At 48.7% G+C, this 26,832-nt stretch overlaps 1 protein-coding gene across 6 annotated transcripts in view; it reads right to left on the bottom strand.

Moving 5' to 3' along the window:
• Positions 1 to 26,832, bottom strand: part of LOC144676534 (5'-AMP-activated protein kinase subunit gamma-2-like) — a 462,890-nt gene that overhangs the window by 175,258 nt on the left and 260,800 nt on the right. Inside the window, exon 1 of one of the 6 annotated variants that reach the window (XM_078536967.1) lies at positions 10,487 to 10,954. The exons of the other annotated variants lie outside the window; for them this stretch is intronic. Coding sequence (XP_078393093.1) covers positions 10,487 to 10,580 — 94 coding nt within the window. The 5' untranslated portion in view covers positions 10,581 to 10,954. Of the gene's footprint in view, positions 1 to 10,486; positions 10,955 to 26,832 lie in introns of those variants that run through there. 6 annotated transcript variants of the gene reach the window in all.

A 26,832-nucleotide genomic window follows, 5' to 3' on the forward strand; every position in this document is an offset into this window, starting at 1 on the left:
GAAACGTCTGCGAGTTGACGCTCAGCCTCCGCGAGGTAGAGGTCAATGCGCCAGACAACAACAGTACCACCCTTGTCAGCGGGTTTGATGACAATGTTGGGGTTGGACCTGAGAGAACGGAGTGCAGTGAGTTCAGAGAGAGACAGATTAGAATGGGTGAGAGGAGCAGAGAAATTGAGACGGCTAATGTCACGCCGACAGTTCTCAATGAAAAGATCAAGAGAAGGTAAGAATCCAGAGGGAGGGGTCCAAGTGGAGGGAGAATATTGGAGGTGGGTAAAAGGATCCGTTGAATGGGGAGAGGACTCCTGCCCAAAGAAGTGAGCACGGAGACGAAGACGGCGGAAGAAGAGTTCAGCATCATGCCGAGCCCGAAATTCATTGAGATGAGGGCGTAAGGGTATGAAACTAAGTCCTTTGCTGAGCACTGAACGTTCAGCATCGGAGAGGGGAAGGTCAGGGGGTATAGTGAATACGCGGCTGGGGCTGGGATTGGAAGATGGGGTGAGGACGGAGGGACAAGCAGGGGTGGAGGGTCCCCGATGGGTGTTGGAGTCGATGAGTTGTTGGAGCTTGCGTTCCTTAGCACTTGAGAGAAAGAGAAAAAGTTTCTTGTTGAGGCGACGGATGAGGCGAAGAATAAAATGAAACTGGGGGCACGCGCAGCTTTGAAAAAGGGTGCGGCGGTGCTGCTGGAGGGAGAGGTCGAGTGTGTTCATATGGCGGCGCATGGCACTGAGTGTGGATCTCAGAATGCGACGGGAACAGCAGTCCGAGAAACGTTTTATGTCCCGGAGATACCTGTAATCCTGGGTGGGTTCGAAACAAGAGGGATGGAATTTCAGTTGAAATCCACGTGGGGTGAGTCGGAGACGGAGACAGTCACTGAGAAAGGAGATATGGCTGTGAAAGGATTTCCGACTGTCTCTTCTGCCCTGCTCACCTTCATTGCTTTCCATTTCTCTCCTGGTGTTTGACAAGGTGTTTACTAAAACCCGCTTTCACAGCCATATCTCCTTTCTCAGTGACTGTCTCCGTCTCCGACTCACCCCACGTGGATTTCAACTGAAATTCCATCCCTCTTGTTTCGAACCCACCCAGGATTACAGGTATCTCCGGGACATAAAACGTTTCTCGGACTGCTGTTCCCGTCGCATTCTGAGATCCACACTCAGTGCCATGCGCCGCCATATGAACACACTCGACCTCTCCCTCCAGCAGCACCGCCGCACCCTTTTTCAAAGCTGCGCGTGCCCCCAGTTTCATTTTATTCTTCGCCTCATCCGTCGCCTCAACAAGAAACTTTTTCTCTTTCTCTCAAGTGCTAAGGAACGCAAGCTCCAACAACTCATCGACTCCAACACCCATCGGGGACCCTCCACCCCTGCTTGTCCCTCCGTCCTCACCCCATCTTCCAATCCCAGCCCCAGCCGCGTATTCACTATACCCCCTGACCTTCCCCTCTCCGATGCTGAACGTTCAGTGCTCAGCAAAGGACTTAGTTTCATACCCTTACGCCCTCATCTCAATGAATTTCGGGCTCGGCATGATGCTGAACTCTTCTTCCGCCGTCTTCGTCTCCGTGCTCACTTCTTTGGGCAGGAGTCCTCTCCCCATTCAACGGATCCTTTTACCCACCTCCAATATTCTCCCTCCACTTGGACCCCTCCCTCTGGATTCTTACCTTCTCTTGATCTTTTCATTGAGAACTGTCGGCGTGACATTAGCCGTCTCAATTTCTCTGCTCCTCTCACCCATTCTAATCTGTCTCTCTCTGAACTCACTGCACTCCGTTCTCTCAGGTCCAACCCCAACATTGTCATCAAACCCGCTGACAAGGGTGGTACTGTTGTTGTCTGGCGCATTGACCTCTACCTCGCGGAGGCTGAGCGTCAACTCGCAGACGTTTCCTCCTACCTCTCCCTGGACCATGACCCCACCACAGAACATCAAGCCATTGTTTCCAGGACTGTCACTGACCTCATCTCCTCTGGAGATCTTCCTCCCACAGCTTCCAACTTGATAGTCGCCCAACCTCGGACGGCCCGCTTCTACCTCCTACCCAAAATCCACAAACAGAACTGTCCTGGCAGACCGATCGTGTCAGCCTGTTCCTGCCCCACGGAACTCATTTCTCGTTATCTTGACTCCCTTCTCTCTCCCCTTGTCCAGTCCCTTCCCACCTACATCCGTGATTCCTCTGACACCTTACGTCACATCAACAATTTCCAGTTCCCTGGCCCCAACCGCTTCCTCTTCACCATGGATGTCCAATCCCTCTACACCTCCATCCCCCACCAGGATGGTCTGAGGGCCCTTAGCTTCTTCCTTGAACAGAGGCCCCAACAATCCCCATCCACCACTACTCTCCTCCGTTTGGCTGAACTTGTTCTCACACTGAACAATTTCTCCTTTAACTCCTCTCACTTCCTCCAAATAAAAGGTGTGGCTATGGGTACCCGCATGGGCCCCAGCTATGCCTGTCTCTTTATGGGGTATGTGGAACATTCCTTGTTCCAGTCCTACTCCGGCCCCCTCCCACAACTCTTTCTCCGGTACATCGATGATTACTTCGGTGCTGCTTCATGCTCTCGTCGGGACCTGGAAAAATTTATTAATTTTGCTTCCAATCTCCACCCCTCCATCATCTTCACATGGTCCATCTCTGACACTTCTCTTCCCTTCCTTGACCTCTCTGTCTCAATTTCTGATGATAGACTGTCCACCAATATCCATTACAAGCCTACCGACTCCCACAGCTACCTCGACTACAGCTCCTCACACCCCGCTTCCTGTAAAGACTCCATCCCATTCTCTCAGTTCCTTCGCCTCCGTCGCATCTGTTCTGATGACGCTACCTTCAAAAACAGCTCCTCTGACATGTCCTCCTTCTTCCTTAACCGAGGTTTTCCATCCACGGTCGTTGACAGGGCCCTCAACCGTGTCCGGCCCATATCCCGCGCATCCTCCCTCACGCCTTCTCCTCCTTCCCAGAAACATGATAGGGTCCCCCTTGTCCTCACTTATCACCCCACCAGCCTCCGCATTCAAAGGATCATCCTCCGCCATTTCCGCCAACTCCAGCATGATGCCACCACCAAACACATCTTCCCTTCACCCCCCTTGACGGCATTCCGTAGGGATCGTTCCCTCCGGGACACCCTGGTCCACTCCTCCATCACCCCCTACTCCTCAACCCCCACTTATGGCACCTCCCCATGCCCACGCAGAAGATGCAACACCTGCCCCTTCACTTCCTCTCTCCTCACCGTCCAAGGGCCCAAACACTCCTTTCAAGTGAAGCAGCATTTCACTTGCATTTCCCCTAACTTAGTCTACTGCATTCGTTGCTCCCAATGCGGTCTCCTCTACATTGGAGAGACCAAACGCAAACTGGGCGACCGTTTTGCGGAACACCTGCGGTCTGTCCGCAAAAAAGACCCAAACCTCCCTGTCGCTTGCCATTTTAACACTCCACCCTGTTCTCTTGCCCACATGTCTGTCCTTGGCTTGCTGCATTGTTCCAGTGAAGCCCAACGCAAACTGGAGGAACAGCACCTCATCTTCCGACTAGGCACTTTACAGCCTTCTGGGCTGAATATTGAATTCAACAACTTTAGATCTTAAACCCCCCTCCCCCCATCCCCACCCCGTTTCTTTTCCCCCCCCACCCGCCTTTTTTTTCAATAATTTATATAGATTCTTCTTTCCCCACCTATTTCCATTATTTTTAAATCTAAAACTAAAACCTTTAGTCCTTCCACCCCACCCCCACTAGAGCTGTACTTTGAATATCCTGTCTTGCATTCTTAATTAGCACTTTTCTCAGACAAAGACCGCCACCTTCAACACCTCTTTGACCCTTTTGTCTCTGACATCTTTTGATTATCTGCTCACACCACACCCTCAATGTGTCTCTTCCCCCCCACCCACCTTAAACCAATTTATATTTCTCCCTTGTTGAAACTATGCTTCAGTTCTGCTGAAGGGCCATGAGGGCTCGAAACGTTGACTGATTTCTTCTCCGCCGATGCTGCCAGACTTGCTGAGTTTTTCCAGGTAATTCTGTTTTTACACCCAAGTATAGGTCATTAATATATATATCGGGAAAACCAGGAGTTCTAACACTAACTCCTGGGGAACCCCACTATAAACCTTCCTCTAGTCTGAAAAACAGCCATTCACCACTATTCCTGTCACTCAGCCAATTTCATATCCATGTTGCTATGTTCCTTTTGTTCCATGAGCTTTAACTTTGCTGACAAGCCTGTTGTACGGCACTGTATCAAATGCCATTTTGAAGTTCACGTAAACGACATCAACTGCTTTGCCCTAATCCACCCTCACTATTACCTCATCAAGGAACTCAAGCACGTTAGTTCTACACGAATACAGAAGCAAAATACTGAAAATGCTGGAAATCTGAAATAAAAACAGAAAATGCTGGAAATGCTCAGCAGGTCAGGTAGCTTCTGTGGAGAGAGAAATAGAGTTAGCATTTCGAGTTGATGATCCTTCATCAAAACAGAGTGATGAAAAGTCATCAACCTTAAATGTTAACCCCGTCTCTCTCCACAAATGCTGCCCGACCTGCTGAGTACTTCCAGCAATTTCTGTTTTTACTTTAGTTAAACATGATTTGCCCTTAACAAATCTGTGCCGGCAGGACTGTGGTACATTGGCATTAGCACTTCGGACATCAGCAATAGCTCTTGTGCATTTCGTAGCAGAATACTGTGCACCAGCATGGACCAGAACTAGCTACACTCAATGAACGCTGCAACCCTCAGGTCGACCCCAACAACCGCAGCACATCGGTTCGCCCATCCATTCACCGTGATGCCGTAACCCTTCAGGAAATTCAGCAAATCGAGGGAAACAAACATCTCCCCATCCACCAGGACCTCAACATCATCCATCCTTCAACACTGCCTGAAGTTGCGCAAGCAACTGGGTCAAAAAACCCACGGGCTTAACCTTCGACAATGTAACCTGAACCCTGATGAAGCACAGAAAGCCTACTGGAGTTCACAAGGAGTCACAAACAAACATCTCGTGAAAGAGCCAACACAGATGCTCTCTGGCTTTGATCTCTAGTGAAGCTCATGTGAAAACTCTAAACTGCATCCACACAGACCATGGCAGATGTGGACACTTGATGAAGAAATAGAAAATTAAGAACTCTCCAATGTGTGACTGTGGTTGCCCAGAACAGACCATGGAACATGCACCAACTCAGTACCTGACTTACAAATACAGAGGAGGGTTCCCAACGATGCACTCCACTACTGCAAATGTAAATATCTGGCTTAACCATCTGGATGTAATATTTTAGTTGTTGATCTATAACTACATAAGCACATGAAAGAGAGAGAGAAGGAGAGAGAGCGAGTGGTATTTTGCATTCTATTCATTCTAAGAAATATAACAAATAACTGTTCTTCAATCAAATTCAAAGGGATATTTACTTATCCAGAACTCACCTTGGTTTCCTTGTTCAAATGTTATATTCCAGAAAGTCAGATTATGAAAGATAGAACTGGAGCCAATCTTTACATACTTTTATAAGCATTTATTTACAGTTACACATTACAGGCATCTACCTCCTAACCCAAAACCACAGTTTCAGCCTGTGTCCATTTATAGGTGCAAAAATCAATTCCCAGTTAAAACCCACTGCCTGTACACAATTAATATACAATAAACAAGAGTTACTCAATAGCTTGCATTTAAAAAGCTCCTCTAACATAGTAAAACTTCCCAAACGTGCTTCATAGGAGTGTTATCAAAAAAAGAAATTGACACTGAGCCACATAAACAGGTATTAGGACAGGTGACCAAAAAAAATGAAAGGTAGATTTTAAGGAGTGACTCTAAGGAGGAGCATGTGGTAGAGAGGCAGACAGGTTTAGAAATAGGAGCTGGAGTTGCCATTTAGCACTTGAAGCCTGCTCCGTCACTCAACCAATATCATGGCTGATCTTCTACCTCGATTTCACCTTCCCATATCCCTTAGTAACCAAAAATCTATCGACCTCGGTCTTGAAATTATTTTTTATTATTCGTCCACAGGATGTGGGTGTCGCTGGCTGGGCCAGCATTTATTGCCCATCCCTAATTGCTCTTGAGAAGGTGGTAGTGAGCTGCCTCCTTGAACCGCTGCAGTCCATGTGATGTTAGGTGCACCCACAGTGCTGTTAGCATACTCAATGACTGAGCATCTCTGGGGTAGAGGAATCAAAAGATTTGCAGCCCTCTGAATGAAGAAATTTCTGTTCATCTCAGTCCTAATTGGCAGGCCCTTATTTGAACCCTAGATTCCTCAGCTAGGGGAAACATCTTCTCAGCATCTTTCCTGTCAAGCCCCTTTTGAATTTTATACGTTTTGATTAGATCGCTTCTCATTCTTCTAAATGCCAGGGAATATAGGCCTGGTCTAGTTAATCTCTCCCTATCCTAAGAACCAGTCTAGTGAACCTTCATTGCGCTCCCTCTAGGACAAATATGCCCTTCCTTAGATAAGGAGACCAAAACTCTACACAGTACCCAGGTGCGACCTTACCAGCGTCCTGTATATTTGTAGTAAACCTTCTTTAGTCTTATACGCCGATCCTTTAGTAACAAAACCTAACATACCATTTAGATAAAAGCAAAACACTGAGGATGCTGGAAATCTGAAACAAAAACAGAAAATGCTGGAAAAACTCAGCAGGTCTAGCAGCATCTGTGGAGAGAGAAACAGAGTTAACATTTCAAGTCCGTATGACCCTTCTTCAGAGCTGAAGAGAAGTGGAAATGTGATGAAATTACCATCCACCACCACTCTCCTCCGCCTGACTGAACTTGTCCTCTCACCGAACAATTTTTCCTGAAACTTGTCTCACCTGCTCCAAATAAAAGTGTGGCTATGGGTCTAAGTTATGCCTGTCTCTTCATAGGGTATGTGGAACATTCCTTGTTCCAATCCTACTCAGGCCCCCTCCCACAACTCTTTCTCCGGTACATCGATGATTGTTTCAGTGCCACTTTATGCTCTTGTCTGGACTTGGAAAAATTGATCAATTTTGCTTCCAATTTCCACCCCTCTATCACCTTCACATGGTCCATCTCTGACACTTCCCTTCCCTTCCTTGACCTCTCTGTCTCCATTTCTGGCGATGGACTGTCCACCAATATTCATTATAAGCCTACCGACTCCCACAGCAACCTCGACAGCTCCTCACACCCTGCTTCCTGTAAGGGCTCCATCCCATTTTCAGTTCCTTCGCCTCAGTCGCATCTGTTCCGATGGTGCTACTTTCCAAAACGGCGCTTCTGACATGTCTTCCTTCTTCCTTAACCGAGGTTCCCCCCCACTGTGGTTGGCAGGGCCCTCAACCGTGACCAACCTATCTCCCGCACCTCTGCCCTCACACCTTCCCCTCCCTCCCAGAACCATGATAGGGTCCCCCCTTGTCCTCACTTTTCACCCCACCAGCCTCCGCATTCAAAGCATCATCCTCTGCCATTTCCGCCAACTCCAGCATGATGCCACCACCAAACACATCTTCCCCTCAACTCCTTGTTAGTATTCCATAGAGACTGTTCCCTCCGGGACACTCTGGTCCACTCCTCCATCACCCCCAACACCTCATCCCCTTCCCACTCAATTGCAGAAGGTGCCCCTTTACCTCCTTCCTCCTCACCATCTAAGGGCCCAAACACTCCTTTCAGGTGAAGCAGCACTTCACTGGCACCTCCTTCAATTTGGTCTACTGCATTCGATGATCCTAATGCGGTTTCCTCTACATTGGGCAGACCAAACGCAGACTGGGTGACTGCTTTGCAGTACACCTCTGGTCTGTCCGTAAGCATGACCCAGACCTTCCTGTTGCTAGCCAGTTCAACACACCATCTTGCTCTCATGCCCACATGTCTGTCCTTGGCCTGCTGCAATTTTCCAGTGAAGCCCAACGCAAACTGGAGGAACAGCACCTCATCTTCCCATTAGGCACTTTACAACCTTCCAGACTTAACATTGAGTTCAACAACTTCAGACCATGAACTCTTTCCTCTATCCTCACCCCTTTTTTAATCCCCTTTTTTCTGCATTTTTATTTTTTATTCATTTATTTTTATTCATTTATCCATGGTTTTATCCCCTTTTTTATCTACCCTTCTATCTCATTTTCTATCCTTTTTTTCCCCACCACCACCACCTCCCCCACCTCACCCCCACAAAGGCCACCTGTTACTTGTTCATGTTACTCTTTCAGAGTGCTGACCCTTGTTCTGCTATTATCACATTCTGCTTTCTTACCTTTGCCACTATCAGCACCTTTTTTAGCCCTTACCACTACCATTAACACTCCCTTTGCCCTTTAGTTCATGACATCTTTGTCAATCTCTCTTTTGTCTCCACCTATCGCTGGCCTTCTATCCAACTCCACCTGCTCCACCCCCTTTAAATAGTATAAATTTAATCACATTTACACTTCTCTTCAGCTCTGAAGAAGGGTCATACGGACTCGAAACGTTAACTCTGTTTCTCCCTCCACAGATGCTGCTAGACCGGCTGAGTTTTTCCGGCATTTTCTGTGTTTGTGTCTAACATACCATTTGCCTTCCTAATTGCTCACTGAACCTGTGTGTTTAACTTCGGAGAGGGAATTCCAGAGCTTATGGCCTCGGCAACTGAAGACATACATGGCTGTCAATGGTGGAGAGATCAAAATCAAGGGATATGCGAGAGGCCAGAACTGGAGGAGCTATATTTATGAATTGCACAATGCGCTGACATTGAATGTTTCTGAATTCACAAGCAATTTTACACTCGGCACTGAGTTGAGGATTGACACCGGAGTGTGCTGATTCCTCTCGTTTATGTCACTAAAACACTTTCCTTGTCCTAGCAACATGAAAATGTGACTTTACGATTCATGGGGGCACAGCCGTTGGTTTTGGTGTGGTGAACACAGGGAGCTGGTTTTGTTATAATAAACTTATACAGAGGTAGTTTTAGTGTAGTAATCGTGGGGAGCTGGTTTTAAATAAGGTGAACGTATGGAGCGAGTTGCAGGGTGATGAACATACAAGGCTGCCGCTTGGGCATTGCTCAAATGAAATCAGAAGTATAGGAAGTGCCAAATACTTGGCGCTTATGTAAATCAAGCTATAAACAAACACTTGATATGAACTGTGACTCGAGGGTAGCACCCTTGCCTCTAAGTCAAAACGTTGTAGGTTCAAGCCCCACCCCAGAGACTTGGAACACAAAATTGAAGCTGACTGAGGGGTTGTTGCACTGTCAAAGGAGCCGTCTTTCAAAGGAGACGATAAACTGAGGATGGACAATAAATGATCCCACAGAACGATTCCAAAGAAAAGCAGGGAGAGTTCACCCCCGTATCCTGGCCAATATTTATCCCTTAACCAATATTACTCAAACAGATGACCTGATTAATGTCGCCTTGCTGTTTACGGGAGCTTGCTGTGAACAGAATTGGCTGCTGGGTTTTCTATGTTACAAGTGGCAATAATTCAAAAGAACTTAATTGGCTGTGAATTGCTCTGGGATGCTTGGAGGTCATGAAAGGCGCTGTATAAATGGGAGTTCTTTTTTTCTTCACCCATAAGCCCATTAAGTTCACCAGCTGGAATTTCCTACTGCAGTTTAACTCACTCCTGAAGAACTGGAGCACAATGATCATCTTGTTAGCAGGAAAGTCAGATTTGCAATTACTGTCAGAATACTCAGGAAAATGTACTTTCACCTCTTCCCCCACTCACTATAATTTTTTTTATTGAGCAAAGGGGACAACAGATTTGCTTCCTGCTCACTGCACCACCGTACCCCTCCCCCAAAATGACCCATGAGCTGACCGCTGGGAGCCACTCAAGACCAACAAAGGCCTACGTCCTCTGATTTTACTTGCCATCCTCTGAGTTGGTGTCTCATCTGGCCGAGATAGACAATTCATCAATTTGGGGAGGCGTGAGGAGTGTGGGTGTGAAGGGAATGCTACAGCAAAGAACCCAAGTTTCATTATTCAGTCTCAATGCACCAATTTGCTATGAATTACCTATTTGCTTTCAATAAAAATATTTATGTTATTAAAAATATTAAAAATATAAATCTGACACACACAATTTCTAAAGAAAAGAACTTTCAGTTATATAGCGCCTTTCATGACCTCAGGACCCAAATTCCTTCGCAATTAACGAGGTGCTTCTTGACTTAAAATCACTGTTACAATGTAGGAAATGCAGCAGCAGCCAATTTGTGCACAGCAAGATCCCACAAACAGCGGTGAAATAAATGACCGGGTCGTCTTGAAAATAAATTACACTAACACTCTTATTACATCAAAAGTTTGGGGGCGGGGGCTGATGGTGGTGGGCAGGTGACTACACATCATCAGCCAGTAAGTTGGTGTTATTAGAGACACAAACCGTGCTTGAAATAATACAATTGCCTACGTATAACCCATAAGTGTCACTTCCTTACCTAAAAGGCCATGAGGTTCTGACTGGCGTCTCTCTGGTTTTCCCTCCTGGTCCTTTCGTTTCTTACTCCCTCTAAGGCTGCCAAAACGCTTCATGAGCAGCAGTGGGCACAGTAGCAGTGGCAGTCAATCATGCCAAGTGTTGGGTGAATAAGAAACTACGCTGGGCGAGAAGTGTTCAGCGCTGGGTCAAGAAGCGAATCTTTGCAGCTGGTCCTCAGGATACACACACAGACACACACACACACACACACACACACAGACCAAAGCAAAAAAAATCAACAAAGCTTTCTTTCCTTCCCCAGTTAAAAATTGTTTCCCTTTAAGTACACAATGTCCAAGACAACGAAGCAAATATTCTGTCCGATAGCTCCAGGTTCCTTTGCCTCGCTCGAGTACAGTAAATGAAGAAATGCAGCTACGAGACTTCTGCAGCTAATTGTCAAGTGCAGCTGTGCATGATGTGGCTTTAAAATAGCTTGGATGGGTTAGACTGTAAAAGGAAACCACCATGAGTTGATAATCCCAGGCAATGATTGGCCAGGCTGCCTTCTCCTAATGGAATGACATCACATCTATTTTTGATAAATATAGATAAAGCTCTAAGCCGTAGGAAGCAAATGTCTTTTGCTGGTTGGGCAGTAAGTAGATCATTGAGGTCTCGTAATGCGAAGGCTTACTGCCTGCACAGCAACGTAAGGCATATAGGATACTGACCGCTATTTATTCTGCATTAAACTACACAGTATGTGATAGCACCAAACAATTCGAGAGCAAGGCAGGCGATTTTTCCACATAGTCAGAAAGGATTGTGAAATATGCTTCCACAGAACACTGCTTAAAAATTAAAATCCTGGAGCTTCATTCAATAAAATGGAATTGATGTATTCAACCACTGACTGTAGAGCTGTGGCCTTGCTTGGAACAGGCAAAGCTCACCAATATTCTGCTCAAAATCAATTACTGCTTTACATATTTCCACAATGATTATAAAAACAAACATGATTACTTTCTCTTTTTTATTGGGGGGGGGCGGGGCTAAGATTCATCCCAAAAGAAAATCCCCATTGCAAAAAAATACAACTTGCATTTATATTGTGCTTTTCACACAGGGCGGAATTTTCTGTGCCCGCTGGCTTTGGGCGTCATGGCCGACGTGAGCAGGCAACACGGTGGAGAGGACGAAAATCAATTTTACGGCGTTGTGAAACCAGTTGCTCTGCCCGTCAATGGCGTTCCGCGTTTCCCGCCGCAGCACAGTGTAAGCACATCACCATAAGCCCGGCTCGCCGGAATCATCCCCGCACCCCCCCCCCCCCCCCCAACCATGCTGGATCACCCAAGCGTGTCACCGTGCAATAGCACCATGAGGCGCGCACCTGGTGAGCTGCACTTTGAAGATAAATCGGAGGTGGGTGCACAGTAACATTGCGCAGTGCTCACGAGGGTTGCCCGTTGGACTTCAAGGCTGAGGCACCGCGCATTCAGGCAAGGCCACAGGCAAGTTACATTTTCCCGGCTGTCTGGCTGTGGCGCTAGGGGAAGGGCTGCGCTAAGGTTGAGGTGAGTTTGGGGGCAGCAAGGATTGTACTGCAATTCAGGCGAGGTGGCAGGGACAAGGGCTACACTGTGGCTGAGGCAAATTGAGGAGGGGACAAGGGCTGCACTGCAGTTGAAGTGAGTTGGGGGGGCAAGGGCTGCACTGCAATTGAGGTGGGTTTTTGGGGGGGCAAGGGCTGCACTGCAGTTCAGTCAAGATGGGGGGGACAAGGGCTGCACTGCGGACTGCGGTTGAGGCGAGTTGGTGGGTGGGCGGGGGGGGAGGAGGGTGGTGCAAAGGCTGCACGAAGAGGACGTGGCTGATGACACCTGTGCAGCGGCCTCAGAGTGCAGCCGAGAGAAGGTACAAAGAGGCTCATGCTGCAACTCGCACCTTGGTGGAGTAAACCATCGGCATGTTGAAAATGAGGCTCCAGTGTCTGGACCAGTCTGGTGGACCCTGCAGAGTGTGTCACGAATTGTCGTCCTCTGCTGGTGCTGGAGAGGATCTGGCTAAGGAGGGGATGGAGGAGCTGCACATCTCCTACGCTGAGGAGGGCATTGACGGGGATGAGGGTGAGGAGGTCCTCGAAGGCAAGGATGACGGCAATGAGGCCATTACACTGGCCAGACGAGACAGGCGCACTCGGGAGGCCCTCAAAGCTGCTAGATTTGTGGAGGATAATATGACATGCAGTGAGGAAACACCATAGATACCATAAGGAAACTTTAACTTCTCCCGATCCTATGGCATCCTTCATGAGCTGAAACCTTCAGGACCACACTGTCACCGGGCACAGATGGGGGTAAGCCGCACCTCAAAGGTACTGGGAGCACACAGGGAGAATGATGGAGCTCTGGCCCAGGACACTCTGTCAGCAATAATAAACCCCATCGAGGTGCAGGCATGGCTGTTGTGACCAGTGACCGTGAAAGCGCACCATCAGTTTGCTGGGAAGGTTGCACAAAGAACATGGAAGGAGCCCTGGACTGAGTCACTTGCTTTTATCTTGCGCAGGGACCAAGGTTTCACATCTGAGTGACACGTACACGGCTCATCATAACAAGGAGCCACAGGCAAGGAGACATTCTTGGGAGTTTAGTAACAAAGTGAGCAGTATGTACAAGTGATTAACACCCATGCCCAGGCTGTGCAACTACATCCTCTTAAGGGAGGTGTCAGCTGTGGCTCAGTTCATAGCACCCTCGCCTTTGAATCAGAGGGTTGTGGGTTCATGTCCCACTCCCGGAAACCAAGAACTGTGATTGTACTCGAAAGAGTTGCAATCTGTGACTGTTGATAACTCGAAAGAGTTACATCCTCTTAAGGGAGGTGTCAGCTGTGGCTCAGTTCATAGCACCCTCGCCTTTGAGTCAGAAGGTTGTGGGTTCATGTCCCATTCCCAGAAAAAAAAATACCAAGAACTGTGAATGTACTCGAAAGAGTTACATCCTCTTAATGAGGTGTCAGCTGTGGCTCAGTTCATAGCACCCTTGCCTTTGAGTCAGAAGGTTGTGGGTTCATGTCCCATTCCCAGAAAAATAATACCAAGAACTGTGAATGTACTCGAAAGAGTTACATCCTCTTAATGAGGTGTCAGCTGTGGCTCAGTTCATAGCACCCTCGCCTTTGAGTCAGAAGGTTGTGGGTTCATGTCTCACTCCCGGAAACCAAGAACTGTGAATGTACTCGAAAGAGTTACAATCTGTGACTGTTGATAACTCGAAAGAGTTACATCCTCTTAATCTTCCTAAACCTGCCGCTAAGTTTTGGTGCTTGCCCAACTTCCACAGCAGAGGCGGAGGTAGCCTGCTGACCGCTACGCCCTGCCTGTGATGACCATGGCCGGCATCCTCTGGACGGTCGAGACCTGGAGGGCTCCGGCCTGCTTTTGGGCTCCTGCTGTGTGGCAGTGGCAACCTCCTCAGCCTGTGGAGCTGGAGGTGCTGGGGGGGCACAGGAAGAGGAGATTCCAATGGGCTGGACACACCTGGAGTCACCTGCGTGGATGGCCCCAAGGTATGCACCTGCTGATCTTCCTCCCTGTGGATGCCCGAGGGCCCCTGGCTGACTTCTTGAAGAGAAGGGGAAGCTAGAGTTGAGATTGAGCTGTCCTGCACCCCTCTCGCGTACACACAATTGGAGGCCAACTATGGCGTCAGCGATGGAGTTCAGCCCACGCAGCAGTGCAGGAGGATTGTCCTGGACCTCCATGGAGGCCACCGACCTACCACTGTTGACCTTGGTGCGTTGCAATGCCGGTGCTCTCACCTCAGCCTGAAAGTGGACGGACTCCTTCTTCATGCCTTGCAATCTGAGGAGTGCAGCGGACATCCCTTCCTGATGTCCCCGAGCTTGCCTTTGCAGCTCCAGCAACTGTGACATGTCGGAATCCAGAGACTCATCATCCGACTTGGACTCAGCAAATTTCTGGTCTCCAGCAGTCCTCTGAGTGACGGAAACCTGGGAAGTCCCTGCTGCCACACGCTGTGGATCCGAAAGTGCAATGTGCTCACCAGATTGTGACCCCGAGACTATTCTAAACTTGGTCCCACAGAGGTGTGTGCCTCTGCGCTAGTGGAAGGTTTGGGTGAGCACTGTGATTGGTCTTCAATGAGAGTTTCAGCAGATTCCTCTTCTGAGATTTGGGGCTTGACTCAAGGATCTTGGTCATGGACTCCTTCGGCTGTTTCCCAGATGTGCCGACGAAAGCAAGGAGGGGTAATTGGTGCATTGCAGTGGCCTGTGAAACAGGACACATCACTCAGAGCATGGATGTTGCACTGCTGGATCCTCACTTGGTACAGCACCGCCAACCTCACCATCAGCACAGGAACATTCCAGAACTTTTCAAAGTCCAAGAGGACCTTGACTTCAGGAATTCCTCCACCAGTCTGCGACATCTGCCTTTTGTTGTGTGCCAGCTTGTCCTATATGAATACAGATGGAGAGAGTGTAAGCAGGATGCCTGCCAGGCCAGATGATAAGCAATGCCTAGCATATGTGAGTAGTGAGTGGTCCCATAGATGGGATGAAGCCAATGAAGGTGCGTGTGAGAGAGTGAATGGTGATGTGCCTTGAACTGGCAGTGAGTGAGATCCCTGCAGATGTCCGACGGGTTTGTGAGTGCGTGAGTTGAGAGTGGCTTACCCTGGTGCAATGGGGGAGATCATTCATTCTCTTTCGGCACTAGTGGCTGGCTGTCCTCTTTTGCAGGGCATTGGCACTGACCATAGCTGCCACTGCCTCCCAAGCTGGGTTGGTGATGTTGCTGCCCCTCCTGTGGCAGAGTGGGGATAGAGGACATCACAGTGGGCCTCCACGGTGTCCAAAAGGTGCTCCAGGGGCGCATCAGTGAATCGAGGGGCTGTCGTCTTCTTGCCTTTCCAGGCCATGCCTTCTGTGCAGCAGTCCTGGGCTGGTAGAACCAAGAGGTGTGCACATGGCTGCACTTTAAATATGGTGCCCGGTGTGAAGAAACGTCGAAGGTGGGTGCTGTGGATCAGAGCGTGAGACGTGCTCACCAGATTGTGACCCCGAGGCTACTCTAAAGCTTGGTCCCACTGAGGTGTGTGTCTCTGCGCCCAGGAATGCAGGATTAATGAGGCGGGATTGGGACAATATAGCATAAAAGCCACCATTGTGGGCTGGCGGGTAAAACGTTCTTTTTCCCACCCACTACTGCACTTAGTATAAATCTGGGACAATTCTGCCCATAGCGTTTTCTGGCACTACCATCGTGTTAGATGGGATAGATTTCAAACAGACCTAGCAACTCAAAGCTGGGCATCCATGAGGTGATGTGGGCCATCAGCAGCAGCAGAAGTGTATCCTCCACAATCTATAACTTCATGGCCCAGCAAATACCCCACTCTAACATTACCGTCAAGCCAGGTGATCAACCCTGGTGCAATGAAGAGTGCAGGGGGCATGCCAGGAGCAGCACCAGGCATACCTAAAATTGAGGTGTCAACCTGGTGAAGCTATAACACAGGACTAGTTGTATGCCAAATGGCAGATGTAGCATGTGATAGACAGAGCTAGGTGATCCCAAACCAATGGATCAGAACAAAACTCTGCAGTCCTGCCACATCCAGTCGTGAATGGTGGTGGACAATTAAGCAACTAACTGGAGGAAAAGCCTCCACAAATATCCCCATCCTCAAGGATGGGGGAGCCCAGCATATCAGTGCAAAAGACAAGGCTGAAACATTTGCAGCCATCTTCAGCCAGAAGTGCTGAGTGGATGATCCATCTTGGCCTCCTCCGGAGGTGCCCAGCAACACAGATGCCAGTCTTCAGCCAATTCAATTCATTACACATGATATCAAGAAACGGCTGAAGGCACTGGATACTGCAAAGGCTATGGGGTCTGACAATATTCCAGCAATAGTACTAAAGGCTTGTGCTCCAGAACTTGCCACGCCCCTAGCCAAGCTGTTCCAGTACAGCTACATTACTGGCATCTACCCGGCTATGTGGGAAATTGCCCAGATATGTTCTGTACATAAAAAGCAGGACAAATCCAGCCCAGCCAATTACCGCCCCATCAGTCTGCTCTCTATCATCAGTAAAGTAATGGAAGGGGCTGTCGACAGTGCTATCAAGTGGCACTGGCTTAGCAATAACCTGCTCACTAACATTCAGTTTGGGATCCACCAGAGTCACTCAGCTTCTGACCTCATTACACCCTTGGTTCAAACATGGACAAAAGAGCTGAACTCCCGAGGTGAGGTGAGAGTGAATGTCCTTGACATCAAGTGTGCACTTGACTGAGTGTGGCAGCAAGGAGCCCCAGCAAAACTGGAGTCAATGGGAATCAGGTGGAAAACTCTATTCTGGCTTTAGTCATACCTAGCACAAAAGCAGCTGATTGTGGTTGTTGCAGGTCAATCATCTCAGCTCCAGTAACATCACTGCAGGAGTTCTTCAGGGTAGTGTCCAAGGCCCAACCATCTTCAGTTGCATCACTGATGAACTTCCTTCCATAATAAGGTCAGCAGTGTTCGCTGATGATTGCACAATGTTCAGCACCATTTTCAACTCTTCAGATACTGAAGCAGTCCATGTCCAAATGCAGCAAGACCTGGACAATATCCAGGCTTGGGCTAACAAGTGGCAAGTAACATTCATGCCACACAAGTGCCAGGTAATGACCATCTCCAACAAGAGAGAATCTAACCATCACCCCATGACATTCAATGGCATTACCATCGCTGAATCCCCCACTATCAACATCCTGGGGGCTTACCATTGACCAGGAGCTGAACTGGACCAGCCATATAAATGCTATGGTGACAAGAGTAGGTCAGGGGTTGGGAATCCTGCGATGAGTAACTCACCTCCTGACTCCCCAAAGCCTGTCCACCATCAAAAGGCATGAGTCAGGAGTGTGATGGAAAACCCTCCACTTGCTTGGATGAGTGCAACTCCAACAACACTCAAGAAGCTGGACACCATCCAGGACAAAGCAGCCTGCTTGATTGGTACCCCCTCGACCATCGATGCACAGTGGCAGCAGTGTATGCCATCATCAAGATCCACTATGGCAAGTCACCAAGTCTCCTTCGACAGCAGCCTACAAACTTGTGACCTCTACCACCTAGAAGGGCGAGGGCAGCAGATGCATGGGAACATCACCACCACCTGCAAGTTCCCCTTCAAGCCCGACCTGAAACTGGTTCACCATTCCTTCACTGTCTCTGGGTCAAAATCCTGGAACTCCCTTCCTAACAGTGCTGGGGGTGTTCCTACACCACATGGACTGCAGAGGTTCAAGAAGGTGTCTCACCGCCACCTTCTCAAGGGCAATTAGGGATGGGCAATAAATACTGGTCTAGCCACTGATGCCCACAGCCCATGAATGATTAAATTTAAAAAAACATCACAAGGACCTTCATCGCAGCATAACTGGAGACTCCGAGCCACATAAGGAAATAGTAAGACAGGTGACCAAATGCTCGCGCAAAGGAATAAAAACAGAGAATGCCAGAAAAACTCAGCAGATCTGGCAGCATGTGTGGATCGAGAAACAGAGTTAACATTTTGAGTCCATCTGAAGTTCGCAGTTCTGAAGAAGGGTCATATTGGGCTTGAAACATTACCTCTGTTTCTCTCTCCACTGATGCTGCCACTCCTGTTGAGTTTTTCTGGCATTTTACTGTTTTTATTTCAGATTTCTAGCACCCACAATATCTTGCTTTGATTTTGGTGCTTGTACAAAGGGATACGTTTTAAGCAGCATCTTAGAGGAGGACAGAGAGGTTTAGGGAAGAGATTCCAGTGCCTAGGGCAGAGACAGCTGAAGGCATGGCAACCAACAGTGGAGCAATTACAATGAGGGTTACGCAGTGAGCCAGAATTGGATGAGTGCAGAGATCTCGTCATGTTGTAGGGCTGGAGGAGATTGCAGAGATAGGATTTCCATGTCCGTGGAAAGATTGAAAACAAAAGGTTTTATAAATTTTTAGTTGCCAAACCGGGAGCCAATGTAGGTCAGTGAGCAGGGTGGGGCGATGGATAAATGAGTCAATGGGATTGAAGAGAGTTACGATACCGACAGCATTCATTTTGGATGCATTCACGTTTCCAGAGGTAGAGAGATGGGATGCCACCAAGTGGAGTATTAGAAAAGTTGAGTTTGGAGATAACTAAAGCATGGATGGGGAAATTTAGCAGTAGGAATTGAAAGTACAAATAGAAACAAGCTCCTCTGATACCTTAATAGATAAATGCCTCAACTTTCTTTTACTCCTTCACGGGATGTGGGCTTTGCTGGCGGAGTCAGCATTTATTGCCCATCCAGTGACAGTGAAGGAACGGCGATACATTTCCAAGTCAGGATGGTGAGTGACTTGGAAGGGAACATCCAGGTGGTGGTATTCCCATCTGTCTACTGCCCTTGTCCTGGTGTGGTACAGAGCTTTATCGAGCTTGACGGACCCAGATGTGATACGTGTTCAGTACTGTATTGGAGTATTTCATTTGGCAGAAGCTGGGGTATTACTCTGTCTCCGTACACTCGTCTAGCTCAGGCTAGTTAAGGGGAAAAAGAATACCAGGGCTCTTGCCTGGATTGCTGTCCAGTGACACAGGGTTGGATACTGGGTGAGGATGGGATGAGTGGCGATGCTCTGTCAGGACTTGATCTTTAGATTGGCCTCTTAGGAAAAGGGTTGCCAGGGTGAGAGCTAAGACTGTCAAGAGAGGAAGAGAGAAAGAACAGAATGGAATGAAAAGAGTAAAGCAAAGGAAATCTCATAAACACACTAGGGACAAATTCACACTTCACGCAAGTTTAGGGTTGGCTCAAAGTGGTTCCTGTTCCACTCTGAAACCAAACATATGTGGTGCAAGTCAAGCATTTAGGCCCAAATAGACTGCAAAGCAAAGCAAATCAAGATGCCTTATACCAGGTAGTCCCACTTCACTGCACTCCAGTGTCAGATTGGGGCCCAACATTAATTTTCATGCTGATTTTAAAGTCCCTGTGTAAAAACAGTCTAAAATCAGTGGCAAAGGTTCTGAAGTTGCGCAAGTCGTTCTTACACACCATTCCGCATTGAGGGAACTGGGTTATCAGTATGATTGGGTTGGGCACATTGTGTTTCAGTGGCACACACCCAGAGTGGCTGAAGGGATTGGTAGTTGAGGTATATAAGATGCTAAAGGGGATAGACAAAGTAGACGTGGAGCGGATGTTTCCCCTTCTGGGGCATTCTAGGATGAGAGGCCATAGTTTTAGGCTAAGGGGTGGTAGATTTAAATCAGAGATGAGGAGGAATTACTTTTTTCAAAGGGTTGTGAATCTGGAATTCACTACCTCAGAGTGCAGTGGATGCCGAGACGCTGAATAAATTTAAGGAAGAGACAGACAGATTTTTAATTAGTAATGAGCGGGAAATTGGAGATGAGGCCAAAATGAGATCAGCCATGATCGTAATGAATGGCGGGGCAGGCTCAAGGGGCTGAATTGCCTACTCCTGCTCCTAGTTCTTATGTTCCCCTTTGTGAGTGCTTGGGATCTTCGTTAAGGCTCTCAGAGTTTCCCATGGTGGTGGGGAGGGGGGCTGGGAGGCGGGGAGGAGGACAGGACAACTGCCCCAGACATGGCCATCGATATGCGGGAGAATTCCATCACAGCCATCCTTCCCAGAAGTTGAACGGCCAGTGTAACTGGGATAGACTTCCAGTGGAATCAAGTTCCTAGTCCACCCCAATCTCCCACCACCGCTTCGGTGAAGTAGTGGCAATGTCACTGGACTAGTAATCCAGAGGCCCAGGCCAATGCTCTGGAGAGACAGGTTCAAATCCCACCACAGCAGCTGGCAGAATCTGAATTCAGCTAATAAAATCTGGAATATAAAAGCTAGTCTCAATAATGGTGACCATGACAACTATCATCAACTGTCATAAAAACCCAACTGGTTCACTCATGTCCTTTAGGGAAGGAAATCTGCCGTCCTTACCTGGTCTGGCCTACATGTGACTCCAGGCCCACAGCAATGTGGTTGACTCTTAACTGCCCTCTAAAATGGCTGAGAAAGCCATTCAGTTCGAGGGTTATTAAGGATGGGCAACAACTGCTGGCCTTTGCCAGCGATGCCCACATCCCATGAAAGAATTTTTAAAAAATGGAAAACTTTTCCTTTTACGAAATAGTATCCCGGTGTCCATCTTGCCTTAGGATAACAAAAATGTCTGAGGAAAGGTCCACTCGAATGATAACATGAAAAGTTAGTGGTACAGAAGGAAAGTAGGAGAAATAACAATAGCACAGAGGAGGAGTGAGAATGCAGATTAAAAGGGCTAAGAAACTGTATGAAAAATTGTTGGCAGATAACAAACAGCAACGATTAGATGTACCAGGAACATCAAGGAAGGATGTAACCTACTGAGGGACAAAGAAGGAAACTTATATAATAGAGACTAAAAGAATGACTGACATTTATAATAAGTTTTTGCTTCAGTATTAAAGGAGGAAAGGCCTGCATTGTTCATGAATTTAGGATCTTCTAAAAGAGCTTTACAGCCAATTACATTTGAAGCCTAGTTACTGTGGTAATTTACGAAACCTCTGCAGCTGAAAATTGCGCACAGTAAGCTCCCACAAAGAGCAATGAGATAATTACCAGCTCATGTGTTTCTTTATGACGTTGATTGAGGGATACATTTTGGCCAGGGTAACCCCTCTGCCCTTCTTCGATCTTGGGATCTTTTACGTCCACTTGAGAGAGCAGACAGAGCCTCGCTTTACGACATGGAAGAACAACTGATTTGAATATATTGTAGGGCTATGGGGAAAGAGCAGGGGAGTGGGATTAATTGGATAGCTCATTCAAAGGGCCAGCACAGGCATGATGTGCCAAATGGCCTCCTTCTGTGCTATACGATTCTATGAGAAGTGAAAAGAAAAAGAGACCGAACTAAATGGGATAATGGGAATTAAAGTTGCTTATGCTTCTGGCTCCCATCATATGTCTGACTCCTGTCACCCTTTGTTGCCCAACACATAGTTGCGACTGCATTCTCTCTCTCTCCTTCCTCTAACTTCCATCCCTTTAGTGCTAGCTCACCTTTCAACTTACTAAGGTAAGCTCCACACCGAGCAGCAGTGTTATTGCAGCTCTACTGGGAAACCATCACAATCTCACATTCCGCTGTGATATCCAAAAGTTACAAATGTATCTACTAGTTGTTCCTTTTGTTAACTGCATATAGCGACAGCACAAGTCACAATGGAGATGATTGGTAACTCCCCCATTAAGTGCGCCTGAAGACCATGGGGGAGAATCTTGCTGAGGCATCAGGAGTCTCGGCTTGCTGGCTGGAGAGCTGGCGAGTTTACCCGTGCTACCTCTTTTCGGGAAGGCCCGCCAAACCACAAGCCAATCAGGCAGCGGTGAGGCCAGTGACGGGCCTACCCCTGGAACCAAGGCCTCGGGAGCGGCCGTCTCACTTATCGAGGAGCTGCCAGCAGCTCTTCTGCTAGGCAGCGCCACTGGGGAAGCCGTGGCTGCTGCTGGAACGACAGGCACCGGAGTCCCAGGATCACAGAGCAACTCAGGCCACAGGTAGGTAACGTGGGGTTGGGGGAGATGGTCTGTGGGATGGGGGAGTCGCAGGGAGAGAGAGGTATCAAGGAGTCGGCAACAAGGGCAGGGGGGGGTGCCTCTCAGAGGGGCCCCCCCCTTGCCGATGTCAAGTCCCTCAATCAGGCACTGAGTCCCTTTGATTGAGGGACCCCTCTTTCCCCCAGAGGTGACAAGCTGGCTGCACAGTTTTTGCTGCTGTGCGTGTCACATGGCAACAGGCCCACCTGCCACAAGGCGGTGGGATGAGGCCTTTAAGTGGTCATTAATTGGCCACTTAAGGGCCTCAATTAGTGGCGGGGCGGGAAGGCTGACCATGGGCCTTCCCACCCAGAGCTTAATCCTGCTGGAGGTGGGAAGGTGGTGGGATTCCGGTTCGCCACCAACCCACCTAATCACATGCCCTTCCCGCCTCCAAACTCGCCTACCAGCGAGAGCAGGAGATTCTGCCCGACGTGGCAGTACATGCCTATGGGCAGATTTTCCCATACACAATTTGCATTATGTAATTATCTTCCACTCACTGCATTTGGCTGGAGAAATAATCCTGCTTTTAATGGGTGAACTTGCTGTAGTTTTGGTGTGTGTTCCGTTTGCTGTCGTGTATAGAGACTCCTTGTAAACAGATAGTGTGTGTGGGATCTTCTGCTCTCTCTGTCAGTGAGCTTGGAGATGGGAAGGGCGTTTAATTAGACGAGATGGTGGTGGGGCAGAACCACATTGCCTTCCTGCTTCCACCAGAACTAAGTTCTGTGTGGTAAGACCCATGTTGACCTCCCAGCTCCACTGCCAATTGAGGCCCCTAAGGGCCTCTTTCCACTGCCGCTGGTATTAACTCACCTGTAGGTGGGCCTATCAGCATGTGGCATGCACGACTGCTAAAACCATGCGCCAGCTTCTCACCTTCGGTGGTATTGGGGGTTCCTTTGGTCAAAGACACTCAGTGCCTGATCAAAGGACTCAACATCAGGAAGGGGGGCCCATTTGAGAGCCACCACCCTCTCCTTGCTTCCAATCTCCACAACCCCTCTCCCCCGCCACTCCCACCCAGCGAGCTCCCCCTGGCCCCACCCCACCCCACCACCACATTACTTACCTGTGGCCTGGGTTGGGCTGTGACCTGTGGGGTGGCAGCCAGGGCCCTCCCAGTGACACTGCTGAGCGGTGTCTGATTGACTGGCAGCTCCTGGTAGGCGAGGCTTCCGCCCCTGGGGCTTGATTCCAGAGGAAGGCCTCTGCTGCTGGCCTCATCAGTGTCTGGTTGACATGTGGTTTGGCAGGCCTTCCCGAAAAGGGGCAGTGCCGATCTCTCTCCGGCTCTGCAGCCTGGAGGCGAGACACCCGATGTTTCAACATGATTCTGCCCCGTATGCTGTAGGTCACACTCTGCCCTGAACTCTCCGGCTGATACAGTGTTCTCAGCTGGCTTTTGTTTGACCTGAGATACTGAGAAAGCAGCAAGATTTGCATTTATATAGCACCTATCATGAAAACAGGACCTCGCAAAGGGCTTTACAGCCAATGAAGTACCTCTGTCACTGTTACAATGCGGAAAACATGCTGCTTGGCTTCTTCCCTACATTACACATCCAGCCCAGCCAAGATAAGGCCCAACGGGGATTAAAAATATCCATTGATCTACACCACAGCCTTACAGGGCTGACAAAGGGAAACAATTTTTGATTTGCAGCACAAGGTTAGACAGCTTACATAGGACCTATACAAAATCAAAAAAAATCACTAAAGCAACATTATTACAACAGTAATATATCAATGAAGCATGTAATTGTATGATAACTGTATGTAGTATCTATGAGTCAGCCGTTTAAACAACAAGTAATAGCTGAGCTACGGGGGGAGGGGAATCCGAAGTATCAGATCTTAGACCTGTCACACAGACTGTTTGATCGTTTGGCTGGGCCAGGGTAGAATCCCACCATTGCCACACTGATGGCAAAGCATCTAGCCTTTGCACTGTAGCGGTGGGTTTTTTATTACTCGTTCACGGGATGCGGGCATCGCTGGCTAGGCCAGCATTTATTGCCCATCTCTAATTGCCCTTGGCGGTGAGCTGCCTTCTCGAACGGTTGCAGTCCGTGTGCTGTGTTACAGTGCACTCAGGGAGCCTGAGGTGCCGAGGCAACATGCACTTTTACATATACGTTGTAGTCTGGAGCTATGGATAGCGATGGCAGAAGCTCCAACTTTCTTTTATCACGTGGCTGACCAGGAATCTCTCCCGCACTTACCCCCTGCCATTGGTATGTGCTGGAAGGATTTGCAGGTTGACCCTCAGCCTGTTTGCCCGCATTGTGAACACACCTTCCTTGGCCATCAAGTCCCAGGGTGGGACCCCAACCTGGAACTTCTGGTTCAGAGGCAGGGACATCACCCACTGTGCCACAAGAGCTCTTTGCACTGCAATAATGGGGAACCCATCCTTTCACACCTGCCCCGATCCTAATCTTTAGAAGCTGTCACAGTGACATTTCCTGGAGTTTTTTTCTCTAAATCAGCCAAAGGTTTTTGTTCCATCAATCTCTTCGAGGAGATTGTGCAGACAATTGATGAGACATTGAAGGGTTGGGGGTGGGGCAGCGGCAGGAATCATGATGTGCAGGAGACACACGAGAGAGTAGGTGAGGCTCGATGGACTATCTAGTCTTTCTCTGTCCGTGGCTCGCTCTGCTTCTATATTTTATAGAACTCATGGATTTGGGTGGGAAGAAGAATTTCTACCACAACTACGGGAGTTTCTAGTATTTCTAAATTGATTAAGGCATCTAGTCTTTACGTACATTTGTTGGGGCAAGGGATATCTACTTTTATGTGCTGCATTTTCTGTGGGCCTTTACAGGTCACTAAGGTCAATTCGATTTGAAGTCAAACACAACAGTTCAAACAGGGCATGCAAATCTTAACTCTTGAAGTAAAACTGCACGGCAGAGTCCTTTTCCTAAATGTGACCAATTTTTGATTCCATCAACTATGCTCTTGCTATTAAATATATTTCATATTCAATTTATTTCAGTATTGATTCAGCAGTAGCTAGGGTTGTCAACTGTGGTTGGATGTATTCCTGGAGGTTTTAGTCACGGGACCTCCTGCCTTCAACCCCCAAACACACCCTGGAGCCAGAAGATTGTTGATTCAAGCCCCACTCCAAAGACACAGGCACATAACTCTAGGTTGACTCTCCAGGCTGATACTAAGTGAGCACTCCACTGTCAAAGATGTTGCCTTTTGAATGAGATGTGGGCACGAAAGATTGTAGCAGCTACTCAAAGAAGAGCCAGGGAGTCCTACCCAGTGTCCTGGCCAACATTCATCTTTCAACCAATATTATTTAAAACATAAATTATTTTTGTCATTTATCTCATTGCTGTTTGTGGGACCTTGCTGTGTGCAAATTGGTTGCTTCGTTTCCCTGAGATTTTTTTTTCATTCATGGGATGTGGGCGTCGCTGGCTAGGCCAGCATTTATTGCCCATCCCTAATTGCCCTTGAGCAGGCAGTGGTGAGCTGCTTTCTTGAATTGCTGCAGTCTTTATGGTGTAGGTACATCCACAGTGCTGTTAGGGAGAGGGGGAGTTCCAAGATTTTGACCCAGCGACAGTGAAGGACCGATGATATAGTTCTGAGTCAGGATGGTGTGTGGCTTATAACTGGGACCAACAGCAAAACTACTACACTGACTGTGGACATGAAAGGCTCTCTATAAATACAAGCTCTTTCTTTACAAGTATTGAGATCAAATGCACATTGGGCAGAACTTTGCCCTTGACGGGCGGGCGGGCCTGACTGACTCGGTGGCGGGCGGGCAGCCAATTGCCGCCGCCAAAACGGGCCGCGCCGCCATTTTGCGTGGGCGGGCCAATTAAGGCCCACCCAGCGGGTTCGCGACTCCCGTGTAAAGCGGGAAAATCATCGCAGAGGCGGGCATGCTCAGACTGCCGATTCCAATGGGGAGCCGGCAGTCTGTGTAAAGAGTGGCCAGGCAGCCTGCTTGAAGCAGTTCACCATGGCCACTCAGGGAGAGAGACAGGATGCTCTCACAGGACAGGAGCAGGAGGAGGGGGGCAGGCTGCAGGAGAGGCCAGCGGGGGTGGGGGGGCACTGTGCCCCTCGGTTCTCAGATGCCTGCCTTGCTGTCCTCCTCCAAGGGGTGTCCAGCAGTCAGGGTAATTTGTATCCGGAGGATGGGAGGAGGAGGGCCCCCCCACGTCACCAGGCAGGCGTGGGAGGAGGTTGGTGACGCTGTCAGCGCCCATGACGATGTGCAGTGCACTGGAACGCAGTGCTGCAAACGATTCAATGATTTGCTGCGCTCTGGAAGGGTGAGTACCATGTCGGCCTTGGCCATTTGACCCAGCAGGTAGCCTTAGCCTTTGAGCCCCGCAACCCCCTCCACGTCTTAATGTCGTTACTGCATTGGGCATTTGGCGCACACTGGGTGGGCAAACAGATAGTGACCATGCTTACATCAGCCTTAGTGGCTGAGGAGAAGATGGGTTCTCCCCGCAGCATATGTTGGTGTTTGTCGTATTTGAGTAGTCTGGGGGCAACCTGCAGGGGAGGCAGCTAGACACATACTCAGAACTCCAACACATGTCTTATTGATGGTGGTGAGATGGTGGAAGGGGAGCCTCAAGGTGTTGTGGCCAAGAGCCATCTGCTGGCCTCAGCGCCGCACCTAGTTGCGCCTCCTTGGGGAGGG

This window comes from Cetorhinus maximus, chromosome 3 (assembly GCF_964194155.1).
Source record: "Cetorhinus maximus chromosome 3, sCetMax3.hap1.1, whole genome shotgun sequence".
NCBI lineage: Eukaryota > Metazoa > Chordata > Chondrichthyes > Lamniformes > Cetorhinidae > Cetorhinus > Cetorhinus maximus.